This window comes from Artibeus jamaicensis, unplaced genomic scaffold (assembly GCF_021234435.1).
Source record: "Artibeus jamaicensis isolate MK-2021 breed Jamaican fruit bat unplaced genomic scaffold, CSHL_Jam_final scaffold_369, whole genome shotgun sequence".
Lineage (NCBI taxonomy): Eukaryota > Metazoa > Chordata > Mammalia > Chiroptera > Phyllostomidae > Artibeus > Artibeus jamaicensis.
In genome coordinates, this window is record NW_026522042.1 from 5,119,218 (window position 1) to 5,144,666 (window position 25,449).

The 25,449-nt window shown below is 41.2% G+C and overlaps 1 protein-coding gene across 1 annotated transcript in view; it reads left to right on the forward strand.

Moving 5' to 3' along the window:
- The window catches only part of HCN1 (hyperpolarization activated cyclic nucleotide gated potassium channel 1), a 313,114-nt gene that overhangs the window by 194,890 nt on the left and 92,775 nt on the right, over window positions 1-25,449 (forward strand). The window contains exon 4 of the mRNA XM_037145108.2: window positions 16,063-16,281. Within this exon, the coding sequence (XP_037001003.2) occupies window positions 16,063-16,281 (219 nt within the window). The remainder of the gene's footprint in view (window positions 1-16,062; window positions 16,282-25,449) is intronic.

Here is a 25,449-nt window from a genome sequence, read left to right on the forward strand (position 1 = left end):
TTGATATTGCCTTTATTTAAAAAAAATTTGGGGGCATAGTAAGTAATAGTAAGCAACTCAGTGCGCCCTATTCACCAACAATTCATGGCTTGTTTTTGTATGAAGAAATTTCTGCCCCTTTCATTATCCACCCTGCAGAGAACATTGGCGTATACTGAGAGTAATCATAGCTGACTTATCATGTTTGAGGAAGCAGGCATAGTGTTTTCTGTGTTGTGTTTTGATACGCAGAAGACTCAGAAGCTAAATAACACCATGGAAACAATGCCACATGTTCAATCTGTGCCGCTCATGCTTGTTTTGCGGGGCCCATGAGAACGGAGTTCGGAAGGCTGGCCACGTTCCCACACGGGAGTCGTGGACCCCGGGTCTTCCCTTCAGTGTCAATGTCAGATTTGTCTTCTCCCGGAAGGGAAGCCAGAGCAACTTCCGTTAGGTTGTCAGTTTCTGTCTGCTGATACCGCACCCCACCTTTGTCTCCTGAAGACAACACGTGACGGAGGACACCTGCATTCTCAGAGTGGCGTTTCAGGTTCACCTTGTGACACTTTAGCCCAGAGGACCATAAACACATCACTTCGAAAGGACCATTGCCTTCCTCCTGGGAGGAAACTTTCAAGGAGAGAAATACACGAAAGTATGTCTGAAAATTGGTCAGGGATGCCAATCCAGAGAACAGGCACTGATCAAGGCAAGAATGCCCAGCAAACACCCCATGCATTTGAAGTGCTTTGTATTATTTCCATGTTTATACCAGTATTTTAATATATGTGGTGATGTTTGCATCACCTGCTATACAGGTATCAACTGGGAGAAGAGTGGATCAGGCTGCTAAGGACATCTGTTTGATTCCATTTAATTTAAAGTTCACATTTCAATTGCAGTGGAAACACCCTGAATCCTAATGAGAAATTCAGGTCTTTTTTGTGGTTTAGGTGAAGGCATCAGGCTTTCTGACTCGAACACAAGTCAAGCTAGTGATGGTAACATGACAGAAAAGAAAAATACTCAGATACTACCATTAAGTCATTTACAGGGCTGGGCAAAAGTAGGTTTACAATTGTTCATGTGGAAAACATTACAATACTTAATAAATAACAATACAGGAATAAACTGTGTTTCACATACTCACAACTGTAAACCTACTTGAGCTCCACCCTGTATATATTTTTCCAAGATTGTATTTCCATCAGTCACTGCTGGAAGAGTGCAATGCAGAGGTGGTTAGGGAGGGTCCCTGCTCTCAGGGGGCTTTGATCCTATCGGTGAAGGCAAACAAATAGTCGGTGCAACCCAACCACATGACAAACGGAAGCCCAGGCGGGGCGGCCGCACAGTCCTCTGGGAGGAACGATGTTACCAAATGGGCTGCCTCGTCAAAGACCAGCACAGGTGGCTGGGCAAAGAGGGAGTCTGAACTCACGTGGAGTCGGAGAAAAATGCCTTTGCAGGGCACAGGGTTAGTGGGCACCCGCTTACCTGGGGAACAGCAGGTAGATCGGGGTGGCGAGGGCACAGTCCGGGCTCTGGTGCTGGGTTAGGAAAGCTAGGGAGTGGGGCTGAGCAGGGAGGCGGGGCTGCATCCTGACCAGCTCCCCTCGACTCCCAGGGGTGGGCCAGGGAAGCAGGTGGTGCTCGGTGGGCTGCTCTCTGCGTCTCCACCACGTGGGGCAAAATCACTGGCAGTAAACCAGGTTCGTCTGGGGTTTGTTGCTTGTTGTATGGGGAAGGGCAGCGTGGAGGAAGGAGACAAGATGAATAAGTAAATTGTTGATTGGAGTGACACCTGTCACTCTTTCCCAAATAGTGAACTAGAAATATTAAACACATCTGCTTAGTGTAGTGCATGCCATCGGAACCCTTGTGATCTCTCAGGCTCATGTCTTGGTAGGAGGGTAGGGGTCAGCTGGAGAGAAGGGGCTGTTTTCTGGAGCTCCATCCTGGTTCCAATGGTCTGATTGGTTAACATCCTGACTGTACAGCAAAGCTCTGTGGTTTTCTTAAACTTTACAAATTACTGGACTTTGAATTCTGCTTTTAGCTTAGATTTAGTGGCTTGTATTCTATATTCATAGAAATTTTTAAAAGTTTAGTTTTCTTGCAGGGATATGTTACCATGAACACATTTTATGTAGATTTAATCCATTAGTAGATAATTGCCTTTGAAAACGCCTTCGTTCGCTATAAAATTTGTACTTTGAGCTATCTTAGTGTGCTCTGAAATAATTTATTTTCCTGTGTGGCTCATGTTATGAAGATCACTGCTCTAACCCAAATTTCCCCCCTCTTCTTGTTCTGTGATTATATTACCTTTCCCAATACTAAATATCCCCCTTTTTTCCTGCCTCTGGAAGTTCTCTCTTTGTCAAAATACCAATCCATCTTACTTATGCAATTTGTTCCTGCGTGCTATAGCTAACAAACTATAGAGAAAATACAAAACCAGAGTCAAATATGAATATCTTCCAATTGGCACCATAATTGGGATCCTTAGGCAACCACGTCATTGCTAACATGGACTGCTGACTGTTCATCATCGTAACAGTCACACTGTCATTGATACTTTCCCGGAACCCACTGCTTTATAAAGAGAGTCAGTACATCTCACTGCTCTGGTACCGCTGCACTGTGTTTCACCAGTATTCACGTCAGGGCAATTGACAGAAATAACTGAAAGGTTTTAATTTTTCTCCTGATCTGCTCTAACACTTCTCCCTGTCTCTGTGCTCATATTCTACCTTCATCGTGAAATCCACATTCTGGGGTTTACTCCCGTGTATTTTTCATTTTCTACCCTAAGTTTCTGTAAGTTCTTCTCTTCCTCATATTTTTCATCCTTTGCCAACCTGCTAGGGGGGACCACACTAACCCAGCATGCCCCTTCACTGCAATAGAATACAGGATGAGAAAGAATCCTTTGGACCATTCCTTTTTCACCACCTGCTCCATTTTCCATGAGAGCGAAAGGCAAGCCACGGAGATACCAAACAATCCACCTGCAGCCTCTTCAACACCCGACACACGCCAGCTACGGACTTGACTCCTTTCAGTTGGAAGGTCCTGCCTCTCTCATTTGCTTTTAAATGTATGGTATTCCAGCCTGGCATTTCCTTAAAGAATTTGTTTAGGGAGTGCTCCTCATGCTGTCCCCACCCCAAGCTGACCTAGGCTCATCAGGGCCACGGTCTGGGGAGTTAACCCTGAATCCTGCTGGGACCAGCCGCAGAACCTGCAGTCCATGGCAGGAGGCTATCTGGGTACTGACTTACAGGTAATGTTCAGGCTCTTAAATCCTGATGTTCCAGAGAGCCATCATTGGCATTACTTTCTTACATAAACAGAGATTCATGGGAATTTCAAGCCACTTAGAAGAAGGTACTGGAGAGATTTTTGAGTAGGGTCCTGTCTCCCCAGTTGTCATTGGCAGGCTGACTGAAGTCATCGCACTGAGGTTGACTGCTGCTTTGGTCTCTGCTATCCATGTCACTGGTGGTCCATGGGGAGACCACTATGCTTCATTTCTTCTAGGCAAGCCCATATGCGTATACATCACCATATACCCACATATACATATACCCACATATGCATATACCCACATCTGGGCACACACAGATGATTTATTAAACTTGTGTTGCTGGTGCCTAAAGAAATGCAAAAGGTGTGGCGTGACTGGTGTGGGTCACTGGACTAAGCACTGGCCTGTGAACCAAAAGATCAAGAGTTCGATTCCCACTTAAGGGTGCATGCTTAGGTCACGAGCCAATATTTTTCCCTCTCTTTCTCCCCAGCTTCCCTTCTCTCTAAAAATAAATAAATAAGTCCTTTAAAAAATGTGAAGGTAAAAGACGCCTGACTCATTAGGGTAGATCAGTCATTTCGGAACAAGCTTGGGAAAATCTGGCATGAGTCACGGAAGTGATGCCCAAGAGAAATCAGTAGGCTCTAAGGTTTACTTCTGACTCTGAAGTCTTTGTGGACAGAGAAACGCACGCTGTTCCTTGGTAAGGCTTTCTCTAGCTCTGCCGTTGTGCCTTAGAGTTGCTTCTGCCCCGTCTCAGGACGTAAGGAAGACACACGTGTGCGACCCGTCTGGATGTGTTCCTTAAGGTCAGCCCGCCCCCCCGGGGGGGGGGGACTCGGCATTCCGCCCGAACTGCTGTAGACCAGAGGTTTATGGCATTGCACTGAGGATTGTGACCCCACCCCCACAAAAAGCACCAGTCTCGGGTGCCTCACACCCAAGTGGTCAGATGCTCTGTTTCTGGTAGTTTTTGCCTCTTTATTGGGACTTTTTTTATCATGCAAAAATACAGTAAAACCTGTTCTTTCCTAAAAGTTAAATAACCTTCGTTTTCTTCTGTCGTAAGAAAATAGCTAGAATGTCCTCACTAGCGCAATTTCAAATGGAATCCACTGAGGCCAAAGGGAACCAGCTTCGCATTTGTATTTCTTTGGATGGTAATGTCACAGTTGACTATGGGACAAGTATCATGTATTTTTGTTTTAATTTTTAAAAATGGAAATTTTATCAGAAATAGAAATGGTGTCTATTTTAATACAATAAACATTTGAAGATAGAAGTGGAAATTATGTCATGATTACCATTTTCCCAGTCTTCTTCTATGCTGGTAGAATCAGAAGCTGGAAGAAGGAAAAAAGAGAAAATAAGAAAATGTAATGGGTTGTTTTGAATCCTTTTCTTTATGTGTTATAGTTTGTTTATGAATCTCCAAATCAGTCTACATTTGAATTCAAGAACATGGCAGAAAGAAGATAACCTGAGCCTTAAAAAAAAAAATCTGTCTTGCCCTGGCTTGTGTGGCTCAGTGGATTCAGTTTGCCAGCCTACGAACCAAAGGGTCACTGGTTCAATTCCCAGGCAGGGCATGTGCCTGGGTTGTGAGTCAGGTCACCAGTAGGGGGTGCACAGGAGGCAACCACACACTGATGTTTCTTGCCCTCTTTTTCTCCCTCCCTTCCCCTCTGTCTAAAAATAAAATCTTTACAAAATGAAAGAAAAGAAATCTCTACGTCTCTCTCTCTCTTTTTCTCAAATGTAGAGTGCAGAATTGATTTATCACAGACAACTGAGACTCTAGGGATTTAACCTTTCTAAGCAACAGTAAAAAGAGTACTTGGTTTGATTTGACTGATCAAGATGTTGTTTTGCCTCTCTTAAGTACTGCTGTTTGGTATTTGAATTTTCTTTGAAGTTGTACCTGAAATCAGGGAGTCCACACATTATAAAACTTGTGGTTGTATAGAGCTTATGTGGATTTAGAAGTTGAAGCAAAATATTCTCTCAGTGCCGTAACTTTAACACAGGAGCCTTATATACTAACACACAAAATACACATCATAGGATAAGAGCTTAAAGTTGGGGAAGAGGTTTCTAAAAATAACTGCCCACACTCAATACTTTATGCTTCTTCCACTGCCGTACACAGCAGAGAATTTGCTGGGCTTATCTTTTTAGACTGTATAATCAATACACCAAGTCGTAGCCTGTAATTGAAGACTTTTTTTTTGTCTGCAATGTAAGGTCATGCCTTTAGAATTAAGTAATATGTAGTGTTGCTTCTTTGCATAGTTATTACTTCACTCTAAATTTTAAAAATATGAATTTTGGAAGATGAATTGTGTTACTTTCTAGTGTAACACAATTAATTTTACTGATGCCATTTATCTTTCAAACTAGTGATTAAAATAACTTTACCATAGAAGAATGTTTTTATATGTTCAATTAGCCACTGAACTCACAAGAGTATATGTACCTAAAATAGATAATTCTGTGACAATGTTGAGTAATACAGAGACCACAGTTGATGTCTGTATCATTTTACCCAGATATATTGTAATACTTTGATGGGTACTCTCTCGTTGAGAATGGAGGTGTTTGAATCAAACTGTAGTTGATTTTTCTGCTTAAATACCCCTATGTGTGTATAGTATAGGGTAGCGATATGAAGGTATAGTTTATTAAATTTTTTAAGATTTATTTTTTAGAGAGTGAAAGGGAGGGAGAAAGAGAGGGAGAGAAACATCAATGTGTGGTTGCCTCTCACACGACCCCTACCGGGGACCTGACCCGCAACCCAGGCATGTGCCCTAGACTGGGAATTGAACTGGCGACCCTGTGGTTCACGGGCCAGCACTCAATCCACTGAGCCACACCAGCCAGGGCTGAAGGTACAGTTTAAAATACACTGTATTTGCAGTGGAGCTATACTGCGTCTTAGCATGAGGCCATAGGCAAGTTAAGAGACTTTGAACTTCATTAATATCAGTGAAATGACTATAACGAAGGCTGCTGTAGTCACCGTAAGGTTGTTGTGATTGTCGCCAAGTCAAATCAGATTCGTATTGTAAGAGATCTGGATAAACTGAGCCCAGTGCTTTTGTTGGTGGTGGGGTTCTGGTTATTACTGTGGCTGTGCAAACATGGTGAAAGTGACACTTTCAGGCATTTAGAGGAACGAGGGTGTCTTTTGGTTTTTCGATTCTTAGACAAACCAGATGAGACCTTACGTACATCGTTCCTTGCTTATGAGGAACACAAAGTTAGTTATAAAAACAAAGTTGAGTACTCTGAATATGTTTATATATGTATGTATTTAGTCACTTACGTTGTTATTTTCATCTTATGATCATGGAAATTTTATGAGCAAACTCAGTTTGCTCATAAAAAGGATAAAATAAATCTTTGCTGTGGTCTCATATGGTTCCTATGAATATATGAAGGAAGAGCCAATATATTGGCTTAATATATAAGTCAACCTACCATAGGGAAACAGATGTTTAGTGGGTCAACTCTTTTATCTTATTTCACTACCCTTTCTTCCCTCTGGTAGTGGAAAGTGAGGCACAGTGGCAAATCCAAAGAGAAAAAGAAAAAAAGTCTGCTTATCATGCCATCAAAATTACATGGATATGTTAAATATTAATGGCAAATTCTACCATTAAAAGGTAGGACTTCAGAGTCTCACAGGTGAGAGCTCCACTTTTTGGGTAATGGTTTTTTTTTTTAATGTCAACATAAATAACCAAATGCTAATTTTTTTGTCAGCTAACACTTTCTTTTCTCTATTGTTTTTTTCCTGTGTTTTAGTTATGCCTAACTTTGAACATTGGGTTTTAATAAAGTTTTTTATAATTTATGTATTTGTAGAGGTTAGACTTGTACTAGGCAGCAGAACATACTATAAGCATGTTTGTTAAATTAAAATACACGCATACTATTAATAAATTCAGACCCTCATTTATAGAACTAATACAGGTGGAAAATACCTAAACACATTATTTATTAGCTTCATATATAGCCACTTCCTGTGCCAACTATTATATAAAGCCTCTAACACATGACACCATCTGTCATACAAACTGACATATATGCCAATTGTCTAGAAAAAAATCTAATGCCTTATCCTTTTGTATGGTAACAGATATTTGTAGAAATAATAACGAACAATCACCACCCAAGGGTTACAGTCAGGCTGAAAAGATGCTCGTAAGTCTTCTGCTTCCTTTATGTCTCAGGTGGCAACCTTCCTTATTAAGAGCAGAAAGTTGAGCCTAGCAAAGGTTATTATAGTTCTTTGTTTTCACTTTAATTTCGGTAGTTTTTGACACTACCAGTCTGCTAAAGCCTCTAGATTTAATTAGCGGAGTTGAACAATTTGAGAATGCTGTCCAAAGAGATGATCTAATTTGTAGCTCATCAGTACAGAGCTGCGCCACTAAAACCCATAAAATTAATTTAAAAGTGCACATTAAATAATAGCGCTCCCGGAATGTGGCGCCCTGGCTTAGTTCGTTTGGGCCAGGCAGAGCGACAGCACACAGCCCTGACTGGTGTTTCTGACTGAACCTGCTTCCCCGTGTCCTGTGTACCTCCCGCAGTCTCTGGGGGTTAAGCAGGGAGCTCCTTCCAGTGGACTGTCCAGGTTCAGTAACAGGGTGGGTGGCTCTGCCCAGGCTTTGGGGGTAGGGAGGAAGAGGAGAACCCTTTGAGGGCTCTCTGCCAATAGGAAAATATAAACCCGAAATAAAACTGTATGACCGAATCCCCGTATTCCTCTGCAGTGACTTGGCCCTCAAGGGTTCTCTCTGGTGAAAACCTGAGATAATTTTTTCCTCTGAATTCCTTAAAGGTGTAGTAGAGGTTCCCTTCTGCGGGTTGAAATGAAAACATGCACTTTAAAGAGTGTCTGTACTGCTATTATATTCTTAAAATTCTTGAATTTACTGCATTCTAATGATCATGAATTTTGCTCAAGTTAATGGTTGTGAACCATATGGCTGTAGTATTTGAATGGAGAGTGTTTGCACTGTGGTTCCCACCCACCAGTGATTGAAGTTCATCTTTGCCACCTGCAAGTGTGTGCCTTGGAGTAAATGCCTTAGTTTTTCTAAGTTTTATGTTTCTTACCTTTAAGAACAGTATCGGGTTTCAAGAATGTTATGAGAAGCAATGAGATGGTATAATAGTATTTTGCAAGTAGTTAAATGTTCAGTGCATTTTAATATCTTCCATGGTTTCTTTATATTTATGCAGTATATAAGATATGTTTACTACTACTTATATGTGCAAAAATATGTCAAATATATTTGCTTATGTTTACTTGCACACAAAAGCGAAATAACCAATGAAAATATTTTGCTTGAAATACTGACTATAATTGAAAAATTAACTTAAAATCTTGAAATAGTGTCTGATTTGGGGCCTTTCTAAAAGAAGTATTAGTGAACTCTTAGGACCAAAAAATGGGTTAATGTACACAATAAATTTTAAAAGATAATTTATTGATTTGTTGCATTTTATTTTAAAGTAATACACCAACATTAAGAGAAATATGGGGAAATATCCATGATCTCAAGCATCATTGAATTTTAATTTAAAAATCTACTTAATGCAAAATTTTAATTTTATCATCATTATGGAGGCAGGAAAAAGTACACTTAGAACTTGAGGAATTAATTGCCCATAAAACCAGTCTAGACCAATCTCTAAATGATCAGACATCATTCATTATATGGCCACAAAAGTTTATGTTACTCCTGGAAACTGTTTGAATCCTTCTATAATGCAAAAGGGTGGTTGTCACAGGTACAAATATTGGTAAGCAAGTCACAACACTACAAATAAGAAAAAATTTTCTCCAATTGAAAAACACATGTAGTTGTATATTTAATTTTTTAAAGTGTTATCGCAAGAAATCTTGACATTTATATTTTTTGGAGATATTGCTAAAGAATTCAAGAGCTTCTGTCATGTGAATTGAAGGAAATAAGTCAGTACTTCCTAATACATTTCTAAATATGTATACATATTCCTACTGGATAGGAATGTTCCCACTGAGTAATGTTCCCACATAATAATTCAATTTAACGTGGTCTGACTGAGCTGATCTCTTTCTTCCCATTGACATTATCACTGACGGTTATCTACAGCAAAACGTCACAAATACTGTTACATTTAACCGAACATTTAACTAAGGCAGAAACCTCCTCAAGGATGTTTCTTGGACACCCCTGTTTATAATAAATATATAAATCCAGTAATTCTAGGGGATATATTTCTAAGCACAAAAATATCTCAGCCTAATTCTTAAACACAGTGGTAGTTCTCCCTCAGCCACTGAGCCGCACAGAGCTTGTTCCCAAGGTCTCCCGTGGTCAGCCTGCTTTGGTCCTGGGAAAACAACGGTTGGTGCCCCGGCTGTTCTCGTACAGGCAGATGAAGTCGGGGCGGAGTCAGGGAATCGGAATTCTTTGGGACCGACAGCCTCTTAGGCTCAACTTCTTGGGTCCTCAGGCGGATTCTGCTCTACTCCGTTTCTTTCCTGGAGAATGTCTTAATGCAGCTTTCTCTCTGATTGACATTGCTGTCCTTAAACAGGTGATAAATTAGTTCAAAGAATGAGGAAAGAAAGTGAACACAGTGATCCAAATTTGGCAACCTAGCTCTGCGGAGCTCCTCCTCTACCTGGCCTTTCCTGTCCCACCACCGGATCCTCTCTCGGAGTCAAACGTGGTAGCAGTTGATGACCGAGTGCTGAGGCTCCAAGTTCCACATTTCGGGCTTTGCTAAGATTTTACCTGCTTAATATGTTTATATTCATATTTGCTTTCAAGTGATAAGGAAGAATTAATTTAGGTGTTTAATAATGAAATGTTTTGGCTTCTGAATTAACAAAAATTTCAGTTCTTGTGAAAGACCGTGAACTGGAGAACTTTTGTTCTTATGGTAGGTTACTAAATGACTTCATTTGAGTTTGAGTGGTCTGTGTCAGTAAGGACTCATCCTGTGGGTCAGTGATAATGTCCATGGGAAGAAAAGAGGAGATCAGCTCAGTGAGACCATGTTAATTGAATTATTATGTGGGAACATTGTTCAGGATATCACCCTGACCCACAATTCAGTAACATGACAGAGTATCAAAGCAGATATCTAGAAAGTAGTTTAAGTTAAACCTGGAAAAAGTTCAAAATATACGTTTTCTATATGAAAGTTCCCAGATGGAATCGTTAAATTTACTTATATATGTTCCCGTTAATCAGGCTTAACATGCTTTCCTCAAACAGTAGTTAATTTCAGTGATGCCTTGGTGATGTAACGAACTAAGTGAGTAAACTATTTTGAATAATAAGAAATGTATCTATATAAAGTAATTCATTGATAAAGCATTGCCTAAATTAAAAACAAGATAAACCGTAATTAAATCAGAGTTCACGGTAGCATTGCTTACATTCAGTAGGATTCCATTTATATGTAAGTGGGTCATATGTATATTGGAAAGCCTTTTGAGCACGCTGTCTCCCATTCATGTTCTTATTATTGAGGTAGACTGGAGTATAATAAGGTCATTTTTAAAAGATGAAAAGAGAGCAGTCGTGTAATAAAAGAAATGTGGTCTGTTGAGAATAGAAACATTCCTAGATTTTCATAAAACCCTCTCAGATCCTAGCTTTTCTTTCTTTAGGTCTCCTCTTTGCCTTATTTTAATTTACTACATTAAGTAAGAGTTTAAATGTGAGGTACGGGCTGATCAGTTAGTTTCTTCAGCCTCAGTATTTTGCCTGAAGTTATAAATGTGACAGGTTTATAAAATCAAGAGCAGTATCATGTAGTGGTTATAATAGCATGTTCTCTGGAGCCAGCGTGCCTGGGTTCGGACCCCTGAATCTTCCATGTGCACACTTGTAACCCTGGTAACCTTGGGCAGGTCACTATGTTCTCTGGCTGCACAAAGTCATTCTCATTTGAGAACCACCGCTCAACAGTTCTTCCCGATCGGTCTTCCTAAAATACAGCTCAGATTATGTCATTCCCTGCTGAAAAACCTTAGGGGTTTCTCCCATCAAGCTAAAAACTGTTCTCAGCCCTCCGACTGGCCCCCACTATGTTCCCTGGGGTGGGCCTCATTCTCCTGCATACGTTCTGGCTGATCTGTGAGAAGTCTTCAGGTAGAGAGGGATGCCTAGATAGATGGGTGCTAGATGGGTGGCAGCCTGACCTCACTTTATAAATGAGTAACAATTTCACTTTAAGAAACTTAACTCTTTCAACCCAGTGGGGTTGTCAGCACCCACATGCAAATCCAAAGTTTATATGGTTAGGCTTTTAAAACTTACCAAGTTCAACTTTTTAAAATTAAATTGACTGGGGTGACATTGGTTAATAAGATTATATAGGTCTCAAGTGCACAGTGCTGTGATGCATGATCTGTGTATTGCATTGGGTGCCCACCACCGGAGTCAAACCTTCTTCCATCACCTTATATTCGACCTCTTTACCTTTCACTGCCTCTACCCCCTTCCCTGTGGTCACCACCATACTGGTGTCTGTCTGAGAGTTTTTGTTTGTTTTCTTTTTTGTTCATTTGTTGCTTTCACTTTTATGTCCCACAGATGAGTAAAATTTTGTGGTTCTCAACATTTTCCGGCTGACTTATTTCACTTAGTATGATATTCTCAACATCTATGCACATTGTCACAAAAGGCATCATTCCATCTTTTCTCACAGACGAGTGGTGCTCCATTGTGTACTTGTGCCATCTTGCTTGTCCAATCATCTGTTGTTTCCATGACTTGGCCACCACGACTCTTTGGTTACTTACCAGTTCGGCCATTGGGTTTCTAATAAATAGTCCATCTTGAAACCCACAAGCAGGGTCCAGAAGGATAAAGAAGCATCAGCTCAATTCTTAGGGAATCTAATACAAGTTCCCACAGAAGTAACACCTGCTTGAGTGTGGTTTGGTAGGGTAAGGCACATAATAATTTACAGTTTTTTAAAATATTTTATTTATTTATTTTTAGAGGGAGGGAAAGAGAAAGAGGGGGAGAGAAACATCAGTGTGTGATTGCCTCTCATGTGTCCCCTGCTAGGGAGCTGGCCTGCAACCCAGGCATGTGCCCTGACTGGGAATTGAACCCGTGACCCTTTGCTTCACAGGCCCGTGCTCAATCCACTGAGCTACACCAGCCAGGGCATAATTTACAGTTTTAATCTGAACATTTCACCTAAAATGTCCTATGCTGTGCTTCAGTGTGATATTGTTACATTACAGCATTACATGCTTATGCTTTTGTAATAAAGATTTTATAATTAAAAAAGAGGCGTTATTTGTGCCGCACCCTGTATATTAACGCCAGGGCGCACCTGGAGATGAACATCTCTACACATTAGATGATTCAACATTATTTTTATTAAATTTATCAGAGTGACATTAGTTAATAAGATTATGCAGGTTTCAAGCGTACATTTCTGTGACACGTGACCTATATATTACATTGTGTTTACCACCCAAAGTCATGTTCAATTTTTTAATCTAAAAATTTAATTTTGGAAAACCCCATTAGAACATGGACACAATATCCACATATACTTAACATATTTTTAAAATAACTGTAAACATTTCTACTCATGCCAAAGTTCATTTGACAAAGGTGGGAATGGCTTCGTGGGTGTGTGGGGCATGACCTTGCCCTCGCTGGAGGCCCCTCTTTCAGAAGAACCCTGCACTCGGTGTAAAGCTCTGCGGCCACTAACTTGCAATTTCAGCAGCTTTATTTTCAAATTCCTGTTTCCTAAGTGAAGTCCTCTGGGACCGTGGGGCGTGGACGTGAATGAATGGAGGCTGCCGGAGGGCAGCTGAGCACACACACGGGGTCAGGCCTGCAGACACACATGCGCACGCCTCAGCAGGCCGGGCGCTGTGTGACCCCGAGGTGGCCCAGCCAGATCTCCCCAGACTGGCAGAGGCAACCACAGCCGTAGCTGCCCTAGTCGCCGCCTGGGAGGTAGGAGGAGCTCCCCCAGGCAGCAGGGCAGGACCCCGGGTGAGCGGCCAGCTGCCTGTCAGTTTCAGGAGCCCTTTCCTGCGGGTATCTACACAAATACCAAATCTTCCGCCCAAGTTCCAAGGCAGTGCCTGCGGAGGTAAAACAGTAAACATTGTCAGTAAATTGCTACCAAGTAGAGAATGCACACAAGCATTGCCATAAGGCAGATCAGGGACTTATTAGCATTCTTCATAGTTTACAGTGCTCAGTTTTGAAAACTGCTGCAACACTGTGAAGCAAATATCTACCAGCCTAGAAATACAGATTAAATTCAAAGATCAGCACATTTTATGGGACATAAGACCATTTTTATGTTAAGCTGTAAATGAGCTAATTATTAACAAGACCCTTTGCAATAGCATTGATGGAACTGGAGAGCATTATGCTAAGTGAAATAAGCCAGGTGGTGAAAGACAAACACCATATGATCTCACCTATAAGTGGAAGCTAATCAACCAAACAAACAAGCAAGCAAATTATAGCCAGAGACATCGAAATTAAGAACAAACTGACAGTAACCAGAGGGGAGGTGGGAAGGGACAATGGGGGAAATGGGAGGAAGGGTTTTCAGGAGTAACTATAAAGGACACATGGACAAAACCAAGAAGGGGTAAATCAGGGGAAGAAGATGGGGAAGGCTGGGTTTGGGGGGACTAGTGGGCGAGATATGCAGACAACGGTACTTGAACAGCAATAAAATAATTTTAAAACAACTATTAACAAGAAAGACAATTTTTTAAAAATTAATTTGTTGTCATTGAAAATAAGGGAATAGACTACGTAAACATAAATTTTGGATTCCATGTGAATCATGGAACTACTTTTGGTTCCCTGTGTGACCTCGGCAAGTTGCAGGCAAGGTCAGAGGAGATGTGAAAACGCCACAGCACTTAAATTCAGCGCAAAGGCCACATTAGGGGTCTCTGCTGTGATTCGGTTGTTCTGTGTCCTGACTGTGTTGAGAAATACGAAGACCTACACAGGCAATAAAACTGCATGAAACCAAATACACAAATGAGTACATGTAAATTACTGAGGTATGAATGAGATTACTGGATTGTGTGCATGTCAGTTTCCTCATTGTGATATTGTGACATTTTATTATCATTTTGCAAGATATAGCCATTAGAAGAAACTGGGTGAAGGATGTATCTCTATTATTTTTTACAATTTGCATTTTAATATATAATTATCTCCAAATAAAAGATTTGATTTCAAACATCACATTTACATGTACCTTTAAATTATTTCTATGAAGTTACATTTCTATAGAAAGTTGTTCTATAAGAAGAAACTCCAGATGTATTAATATTTATGTATTAAAATAATTTATCAGAAGTTTACCCCAATATTATCACAGCCCACAAAATGCTCTGAATAGCTCCAGTAATAGTTGCATGAACAGAAAGATCTTTCTGGAAATTAAAAAGTATCGACAGTCATTTGTGGCCTTGGTTGCCAAAAGCAACTGATGTCACTTTTGACTCTATCATTAAAAATGAAGTCACTAATTGTATAAATTTTGATGACCTAAGAAATTAATTTGCAGAAAAGGAAGCCAGAAATCATGTATGATCAATCAGGATGTCACAATAATACTGTATTATTATTTATTGTAGTACATATAATTATACCAAAATATTAGCTATTGAGATACATTTTTGTTATTACTCATCTGTCCCTTACCCCGGTAAGTTTTATAAGTAATAACATATTTTAAAGGAAAACATTTATATATTAGTATCTTTAACAATGTGGTTTTTTCCTGAGTTCTGAAAGGCACAACTTTCCATTTGCAGGTGGCCTCATAAATCATATAAGTCCTGGGTTAGGGAGTGTGATGCTTATTTTTGTAGAATTGAGCTTGGAATAAAGTTTCGAAATGACATCAGAAATTGCATCTAATAACTAATCTCAGAAGTCAGCTTTTTCTTTATCCCACAGGTAAAGAAAAATCTTCCAGGAGGTTTGCCAAGATATTATTTTGCTTATTTTATTTTATATTTTTAAGTATTTTTTTCAAAAGCCAACAAGATTTATTCTCCATCAACCTAGACATTTGAATTGGAATGTACCTTACTCTGAGAGAGGGCATAGAGGAAGTCTTTCCACTTACCAGACCAGTATTTCAAAATATGTTTGCTTTTCCATTTAAGAAATATGGGATTAACGACTACTGCAATAACATGTCAATTTGGATTTAAAAAATCAAAACCTCATCGTTTTGATCAAAATTCCTCCACTTAGTCTCCCCGGGTTCACACCCATCTCAGCTAACAAATGCATTTCTAGACAACGGCCAGATTCCCTAGGAACTTGGAATGAGCATAACAACATTCGTCCCGGGCATTTTTATGTGACTCTCACACCGTTGTCCCAAAAGCAACTGTAGTTTTTTTTTTTATCTTTAGAGGGGAAGGGAAGGAGAGAGGGAGAGAAATATCAATGTATGGTTGCCTTTCATGCATCCCCTGCAACCCACCCCGGACTAAAAATTTCACTAGCTACACAGCCAGGGGAGTAACTGTAGTTTTTAAAACAACAAACCTGAAACAGAGTAGAAAGGCATACCTTAACAGCGCAGTACTTCTATGCCCTAGCGCCAGGCAAGCTTCCGAAAGCATCAAGTCCCGAGAGCATCCATCAGGAGAGATGCCTGAGTACACGCTGCTGTCCCACTGGCTCAGGCTGCTTTCTTCTTCTCTTCCGCTCCAGAACGACTCCTGGGGAAAGCAGTACTCCTACGCACTCTTCAAAGCCATGAGTCACATGCTGTGCATCGGGTATGGAGCCCAGGCTCCGGTGAGCATGTCCGACCTCTGGATCACCATGCTAAGTATGATCGTCGGGGCCACCTGCTACGCCATGTTCGTGGGCCACGCTACAGCTCTCATCCAGTCTTTGGATTCCTCCAGGCGGCAGTATCAAGAGAAGGTAATTGCTTTTGTCTCTAATATCTCCAACCAGCTATTTCGTATATGGAACTAATAGTGTTCAAGCTAACTAACCTGTCTCCTGTATCAAAAAGGGTAATGACAGCAAATGTTTAAAACAGGAAAACACTATTTGTTTGGATATTTTTAGGTTTCTTCAAGCTGGTCCTTATAGCTTTTCTTTGTTTCCAATTTATTTCGTGAGTAATAATTGTTTTAAAAGCTCTGAATTTGCATTCACTGGGAAGAATAGTTATATGTTTCAAAGTGCATAAAGCTGATTCACACGATTCATGTTCTACCGTATTTCCTTAGCACTGGAGCAAGCCTCCTGGAGCACATGTGGAAATGTCAACCGAGTACATGGGGACAGCCACCCATTGCCTGTGCCTCTGCCCATTGTGATCATAATTTACATTCTAATCTGTGTGCTTAGGGGAACCTGTGATGCCCTCGCATCTATATACGTCACAACAGCCTCCAGTCTTCAAATTGTGTATTAACAGCTGCTACCATGCAGCCTTACACACTGTCTTTTAATTGAAATGATTGCGGCTCGAGACTTCTCAAAAAAAAGAGTAAAAGCAGATGTATCAACGATTTATTCATGTATTTTTTTCATATGCCGAGGGACTTCGCCTGAGGCTAGGCCTTGGACCATCACACAGCACTTGGATTCCTGACCAAACACTGGTGCCTTTCTGATGGGGGAAAAAAGAATGAAATAATTTACTATACGGGGCTCTGTTGGACCTGGCGGGGTAGGTAGTGTATGCCTTGCCAAAGAGCATTTGGAAAGGAAGAGTTCAAGTCCTTCCAGAACATTTCTCCTGGTGAGTGACCACAGCTTAGACTTGCCCTTGCTCATAGAACAGCCAGAGATCGTCTTGGCTTCATTCACAGAGGGGCCAAGCACTATAATGACACAATAGGAGAAAGGAAACATAGGTACTTTATTTCCCTCAAAAGTATTTACATGGCTGCCACGGAGCAAATGGGCATTTTTTTTTATGTTTATTTTTTTTTTAATTTTTTTTATTGATTATGCTGTTACAGTTGTTCTATTCCCCCTTTATTCCCCTCCACCCTACCCCTCATCCCCACCATTACCCCCCCTTTAGTTTATGACCATGTGTCTCCAAGTCCTTTAGATTCTATATTTCCCATGCTATTCTTGCCCCCCCCCCTCTATTTTCTATCTACTGTCTATGCTACTTATTTTCTGTACCTTCTCCCCCTTCTCCTCCTCCCACTCCCCTGTTGCTAACCCTCCTTGAGATCTTCATTTCTATGTTTCCATTCCTGATCTAGCTGTCCTTTTAGTTTGCTTTCGTTTTAGGTGTGGTTGTTAATAACTGTGAGTTTGTTGTCCTTTCACTGTTCATGTTTCTTTAACTTCTTTTTCTTAGATAAGTCCCTTTAACATTTCATATAATAAGGGCTTGGTGATGATGAACTCCTTGAATTTGATCTTATCTGAGAAGCACTTTATCTGTCCTTCCATTTTAAATGAAAGTTTTGCTGGATAGAGCAATCTTGGTTGTAGGTCTTTAGATTTCATGACTTGGAATACCTCTTTCCAGCCCCTTCTTGCCTGGAAGGTCTCTTTTGAGAAATCTGCTGACAGTCTGATGGGGACTCCTTTGTAGGTGACTGTCCCCTTAGCTCTTGCTGCTTCTAGGATTCTCTCCTTCATTTTAATTTTGGCTAATGTAATGATGATGTGCCTTGGTGTGTTTCTTCTTGGGTCCAACTTCTTTGGTACTCTCTGAGCTTCCTGGATTTCCTGGAAGTCTATTTCCTTTGCCAGATTGGGGAAATTCTCCTTTATTATTTGTTCAAATAAGTTTTCCACTGGTGGCTGTGCCTTTCCCCCTTCTGGTACCCCTATAATTCAGATGTTGGGGCGTTTAAAGATGTCCTGGAGGTTCCTAAGACTCTCCTCATTTCTTTGAATTCTTGCTTCTTGACTCTTTTCTGTTTAGCCATTATTTGCTTTCTTCTGGTCCACTCCATTGATTTGAGTCCCAGTTTCCTTTTCATTGCTATTGGTGTCCTGTGCAATTCCATTCATTTCAATTAGTTTCGCCTTCATATATTTGTCTAATTTGTGGCTATAATCAACCAGTTCTGTGAGGATCCTGATCACCAATGTTTTAAACTGTGCATCTGTGAGTTTTGCTATTTCTTCATTGCTTAGATCTATTGGCTCTGGGGCTTTGAGATCCATCTGCACCATTCTTGGTCTGTTCGGGCCCTTTAAGTGTGAGAAGGGGCGCCTTGGATTTCCAGGTCACTGGGTTGTGACGCTATATGTGGGGGCGTGGCCAGAGCGGGGAAATGGCGACCCCCTCTGCCGCTTCTCACAGCTGGGTGCGGAGGAGCAGTGCCTTAGGTGGTTCACCTGGGCTGGGCCGCTCAGAGTCGCTGGGTTATGACGCTGTATGTGGAGGTGGGGTCAGAGCAGGGAAATGGTGGCGCCCTCCACTGCCGCTTGCCGTGGGGACCTGCCGGCCCGGTCCAACCGCCCTCTCCCTCGCCTGTCCACCCTCGCACAAATGCGCGATCTCAGTCAACACGCAGCCCCAGGCCCGGCTGTCTCCCCCGAGGTCGCTCGCCTGGTCGCTGGGTCGCTCACTAGGTCTGACCCTGCGCCTGGATTCCGCGGGCCGAGTCCTCCTGTGCAACCCTGCTCCGCCAGCCGCTGGTTTCGCCCCTTACCGGTCAGGCTGAAGAATTTGTTGTTAACGGACTTCCGAAAAGTTCAATTTTCCGTGTTCTGGCTGTGTTTTCTGTCGCTAATATTTAGTTTTCTCTAATCTTGGTTGTGTGAGAAGGCACGGCATATCCACCTATGCCTCCATCTTGGCGGAAGTCCGCAAATGGGCATTTTTTATACATTTATTTATTTATTTATTTGTTCAGTGACAGTTGTCCCCATTTTTCCCCATTACTCTTCCCTGCCCTATCTACCACCCACCTACATTTAATCCCTTCCCTCCACCCCTGCTGTTGTCTTTGTCCATGGGTCTTATATATGCACGTTCCTTGACTTCCCTTTCTTTCCCCCATTATCCCCCTTCCCCCTCCCCTCTGGTCACTGTCAGTTTGTTCTTTATTTCCAAGTCTCTGGTTCTATTTTTGCTTGATTATTTGTTTTGTTGATTAGGTTCTACTTAAAGGTGAGATCCTATGGTATTTGTCTTTTAACACCTGGCTTATTTCACTTAGCATAATGCTCTCCAGTTCCATCCATGCTGTCACAAAGGGTATAAGCTCCTTCTTTCTTTCTACTGCATAGTATTCCATTATGTAAATGTACCATAGGTTTATGGTACATAAAATAAGTCTTTGCTATGGTCTCATACAGTTCCTAGAATATATGAATATAAGTCAACCTACCATAGGAAAACAGATGCTTAGTGGGTCAACTCTTTTATCTTATTTCACTACCCCTTCTTCCCTCTGGTAGTGGAAAGCCAGGCACAGTGGCACATCCAAAGAGAAGAAGAAAAAAAGAACTCTGCTTATCATACCATCAAAATTACATGGATATGTTAAATATTAATGGCAGATTCTACCATTAAAAGGTAGGACTTCAGAGTCTGTCACAGGCGAGAGCTCCCATTCATTTCCTGATGGGCACTTAGAGTGTTTCTAGCATTTGACTATTGTAAATAATGCTGGTATGAACATTGGGGTGCATAGATTCTTTTGAATCAGTGTTTTAGGATTCTTCGGGTATAATCCCAGCAGTAGAATTGCTGGGTCAAAAGGTAGTTCCATTTTTAGTTTTCTGAGGAAATTTTATACTTGTTTCCACAGTGGCTGCACCAGTCTGCGTTCCCACCAACAGTGCACTAGGGTTCCCTTTTCTCCACATCCTCTCCAGCACTTGTCGTTTGTTAATTTATTAACGATGGCCATTCTGACCCCTGTAAAGTGGCTTCTCTTTGTGGTTTTAATTTGAATCTCTCTGATGGCTAGTGATGCTGAGCATCCTTTCTTATGTTTATGGGCCCTCTGTATGTCCTCTTTGGAGAATTGTCTGTTCAGGTCCTTTGCCCATTTTTTAATTGGATTGTTTGTCTTCCTGGAGTGGAGTCGTGTGTGTTTTTTATATATTTTAGAGAACAAACCCTTGTCTGAGGTATCACTGTCAAATATATTTTCCCATACCATTGGCTCTCTTTTCATTTTGCTGATGTTTTCTTTAGCCATGCAGAAGCTTTCTAATTTGATGTAGTCACATTTGTTTATTCTTTCCTTCATGTCCCTTGCTCTAGGAGACATATTGGTGAAAATATTGCTGCATGGAATATCTGAAATTTTCCGGTCTATGTTTTTCTGTAGGACTTGTATGGTGTCATGACTTATATTTGTCTTTTATCCATCTTGAGTTTATTTTTGTGTATGGTGTAAGTCAGTGGTTTGGGGTTTTTTGTGTGTGTGTAGCTGTATTTTATTACTGAAGTAATGAAATGATGAACTATTAGAATTGCTTCAAGGTTCAGTTTAAAATAAAACCTCCAGCCTGCTGTAGCTCAGTGTAATGAGTGCTGGCCTGTGAATCAAAGGATCACAGTTTGATTCCCAGTCAGGGCACATGCCTGGGTTGCAGGCCAGTTCCCAGCAGGGGACGCACGAGAGGCAACCATACATTCATATTTCTCTCCTTCTCTCCCCTTCCCCTCTAAAGATAAATAAATAAAATCTTTAAAAAGAAATAAAGAAATAAATTTTAATAAAATAAAGCCTCCAATTCAGTTGTAAAGAACAAAGCTCATAGCAAGGAAGAAGAGAATTAGTACAATGCTGATTTGTCTCTCAAAGAATTTGGGCTAAATGTATGGGTATTTACTATAAGACTATAACGCAGTGTACATTTCTGTTAAACTGTTTCTTTTTCCCTTTTAGTTGATATTTCTTTTCATAAAAAAATGCTCCTTTCTGACCTCCTTTTTGTCCACACCATTGCTACTACATATTTTCTTTAAAAGAAACCAGTCTCCACTTTCCAGGATTGTATTTATTAACATCGTATTGTTTATTAAGTGAACTCACCATTTCTGTGTTTTTAGATACACTGTATAAACCAAGCTTAACTTTGAAACCCAATTTACTCACTGATGTAGCCATGGATATTTATAAAGAAAGCTGTTGCAGTGTTTACCATATCTAAGTCATCACACTGTGTTTTTTATTAAATGTATTGGGGTGACATTGGTTAGTGAGGTTATACAGGTTTCAAGTGTACGATTTTATGATACATGACCAGCATATTGCATTCTGTGCCCACCACCCAGAGTCAAATCTTCTTCTATCACCATATATTTGACCCCTTTTACCTGTTCACTTCTGGATCTGAGGAATGCTTCATAGAAGACAAGCATACTGGGAGTGGGATTTCTGGGTCATATCAGAATTCTAAGTTTACCTTTTTGAGGAATCTCTAATCATGTAGTTAAAAACTGTCATTAGGAGCACTGGAACTATCTGCCATGGAAGCCTGAGAAATTAATATTGCATTGTTTTCACTTCCATATACCCATTAGTAACCTATTTTTTTATGTGAAAGAAGCAAGTTCTAACTAATGCATTTTATAGTAGTCATTCAGAATGCACTGATATTCAGCCCACCCAATAGTGAATTCTGGCTCCAGAATTCACTCCTAGGTACAGCATTGTACTATTTCTCCAGTCCTCATCCTATCGTTTGGCTCAAGCGCCGGCCACTGTCCGGCTCACAGCTGGTCCACAGGGTTCTCCGCCTTCCTCCCTCAGCCCACCTGTCGGCCCGAGGTGGCTTCCTCCACCAAAGCAGTGAGAGCCAGCATCTCATTGTTCTCCAGTTCTTGGCAGGAGTCACACCTCAGTGTCCACAGGCCCTTTGTGTGGTCTCACATGGCACTTGGCCCCCAGACTCATGTGTCCCAACAACGTGAAAGTATTTCAAACCCCTAAGTGGTTTTCTTGAAGCTGTCTTCACCAGTCAAGTGTTGAAGGTAACCCCCCCCCACACGCCCCGACCCCAAAAGGACTTGGGAAAGGGACTCGCAGCAAGAGCAGTCAGTTTCTGCTAAGAAATCTGCTCACAGGCCCTGCCACAAAAATTCTCACTCTGACCTCTGTGGAGCTTCGATGAGACTGAAACCTTCCAGAGTCTTGACTCTCGGATCACCACGCACAGCTATGAACCTGCGTATGAGCAAACACCCCTTATACAGACCGTCAGCTTAACACCTCAGCAAACACGAGAAAGAAAATGTTCCAGTCTTGCAGGCTTTACACATTTCTTTATCTCAAGTTTGTGCAGATAATGCCAACAAGTCAGATATATACACACAATGTCTGTATGACTTCCTGTGTGTGTGTGTGTGTATGTATACACATATATACACATGTGTGTGTATAACAGCTTGGGTAGTAATTCTCTTCATGAAATGAAACTGCTCTTGATCGGCAGATGTCTTCACACTACTGCATCTTAATCATCTTGCTTCTTATACCTGGACACCTCTGGGAAGCCTACTGTTATTTTGAGACCCTCACTCTCTTTTCTGTCAAATAGTTACAGAAATAGCAGCTTTTAGGTGTGTAATTTTCCCTCTGTAATAAGCAAGGATTTTAACACAAGACATTAGGAATTTAGAGTAAGAGATTTTCAACTCACCTTGGTAGACTTGAGGTACATGGAAGAGTTTTAATGTGAACTTTGAATGTGACCAAAGAAGCACTTTGATTAGATGAGGGAACCTATGAAACTGAAATACTCTGAGTAGCTTCCTGAGTGTGCACATCCAAGGCAGGTGCAAGAATGTGTCATTTAAAAGCCTGTGCTTTGTAATGGTAAAAACACAGGAGAGCAGCCACTGCTACCCTGGACGTCAACTGCTGATTGTGTTATATAAAATTTTTTAATTAGTCAATGATAAAAACTAAAGTGCTAAATTTACCCGAAGGATAAAATAATAAAATTTTGTCCATCTCTGTGCAAGCTTATATGATGCCTATTAAAGGCCCTTTGGAAGAAGAAGGTACCATTTAATGTAAGTAGTCTCCCCACCACACAAGTGAGTTATATGTAATCTTCTGTGGAACCACATTGAATTATGTGACTTTATGGAATCATACCAAAAATGTAATATCCTAAATCTAGTCAGTCCGGGCAAATGTGTTCTCCTGGTTTAAATTAGTAATCCATACATTCTTATCCTTCCCTTGTAAATGAATGAATATAGTCGGGACTATCACATACATTTCTTATTCCAGAGAAATTGCTTTTCCTTTTCGAAACAGTCTAATCTTCTAAACTTGACCAAGCCAGGGGTCTTACCAGAGGCAGAAGGCTGGCACTGGGCCCTGCTCCCTTTCTCAGTCCACTCAAATCCCATTTGCAATAAAGCGCATTTTAGGTCGTTGAAAATAAAGTGACTCTGCTTCAGATATGTGTTTTCTTGGTAATGTGCCCTTCCGGAGGAATCGGGGTCGTGGAGGAAGGGTGTCAGATTGACATTTAAACTCTCTCATTTCCAGCCAGATAATTGTTCTCTCAACTGATCAGATGCTCTAACCCTGCACACCCTTCAACCTACCGCCTTACATATTTTTACCCCTTTCACTGTTTCCATAGGTTCTGCCATTGGACTAAAGGGGTCTATTTGCCTGCACACACCAAAGCCCCATTAAGACATATACAGGAATTTGAAGGAAAGAAGCAGGGTGTAGTAGTTGAGAAAGTGGCGCATCCTCCGAGGCACAGGTGAGCTAGTGCTCAAAGACCTGGCTCCCGGATGGCTTCCAGGGGATGAGTGATATGAGGGAAATCATCAATCATGATGACTAAGGGAGTTAAGGTCATGGTCAGGGTCGTGGTCCCTTTTAATGGGTCGCTGCTGGGGGAGGGCTAGCTGATCACTGCATCTGGTCCTGACATCAGCCGTGGCCTTGCTTCCTCTGGTTTCCTTCTTTTCTGGGCCTGGAGCTGAGACACAGCTGAGGCCTAGATGTCATTTCTAGGTTGACTGAAAGTCTGTCCCTGTGGTCAGCAGACCCAAGGCTTTGTCCCTAAGGTAATTTGATGCCAACCCAAACCTCAGTGTCCTGAGGGTTCAATGATGAAGGGAGTGGCCTTATGAGGGGGGAGGAGGCAGTGAGTCAGGGTGGGGGGGAGGGGGGAGGCCAGTTTCAATTCAAAGGAAAGAAAGGAGAAAAGGTCGTACTGAAGACCTGAGTTTTCTGTGTGATTCCAGTTTTGCCCTTGTCTTTGGAAGTCTGTGACGTCTTCCCTGGTCATTCCAGCCTGTAGTCATCGGTTGGTTGTGTCTATTTTGTCTGTGTAGGGGGAGTGCAAGCTCCATGATGGGGAGATCGCTGTCTATGCTAACGTGTATTTCAGCCCCATGCAGAATAACCTTGGTACCGTGATGCTGAGGACGCAGCAGTGCTCAGACGGGGCAGTGAGGAGTAGGGATGTTTACAGGTTACAGCCTTTATTCTAGCAAGTAAAAAGAGGAGCTCATCATCTGAACTTTCTCAATGCTGCCATTTGAGTATACATGAAAGCATCTTTTTAAAATATATATTATGTTGTTCACTTATTTGCAGATAAGCATATTGTAAACATGTTGCCTCAGGTTTTGTAGAAATTGGTGGCATGTGTGTGCATGTATTTAGCTTCAACAAAGATCACTTTTGAGAAACTGAATTTTCAATATGCTCCCCCCCGGGACCCTGGCCTCACTTTCCCTTAAGTGCCTTTGATTAGGGTTTAAGTGATTTCTTAGCTGCCGGGTTGATCAGAAGTGTGTTCTGGCTGTGGATTGATGGAACCCAGTGTTCAGCAGGACGCATGGAAGAGGCAGTTGCTGCTGTCATGTAACCGAGTCTTTTACTTAAAAACAATAACAACAAAAACTCTGTGGCCAGAGTAATGGCAGAGCAAAGAGGAACATCTGGAGTCTTGGCCACAGTGGTTTATAAATAATTCACTATCCAGTTTAAAATAATAAAGAAAAACAGTTACCTCCTGTTTTGCAAACTTTCTTCATTATATCAAGAAATTTAGACGGGTGAACTGCTAATTTGGCTTATTGATTTTGTAGACTATCATAGTATTTATCTTCAGCGAGCAAGGAGACTTTGATGTTATGTTGATCTTAACCTTCAA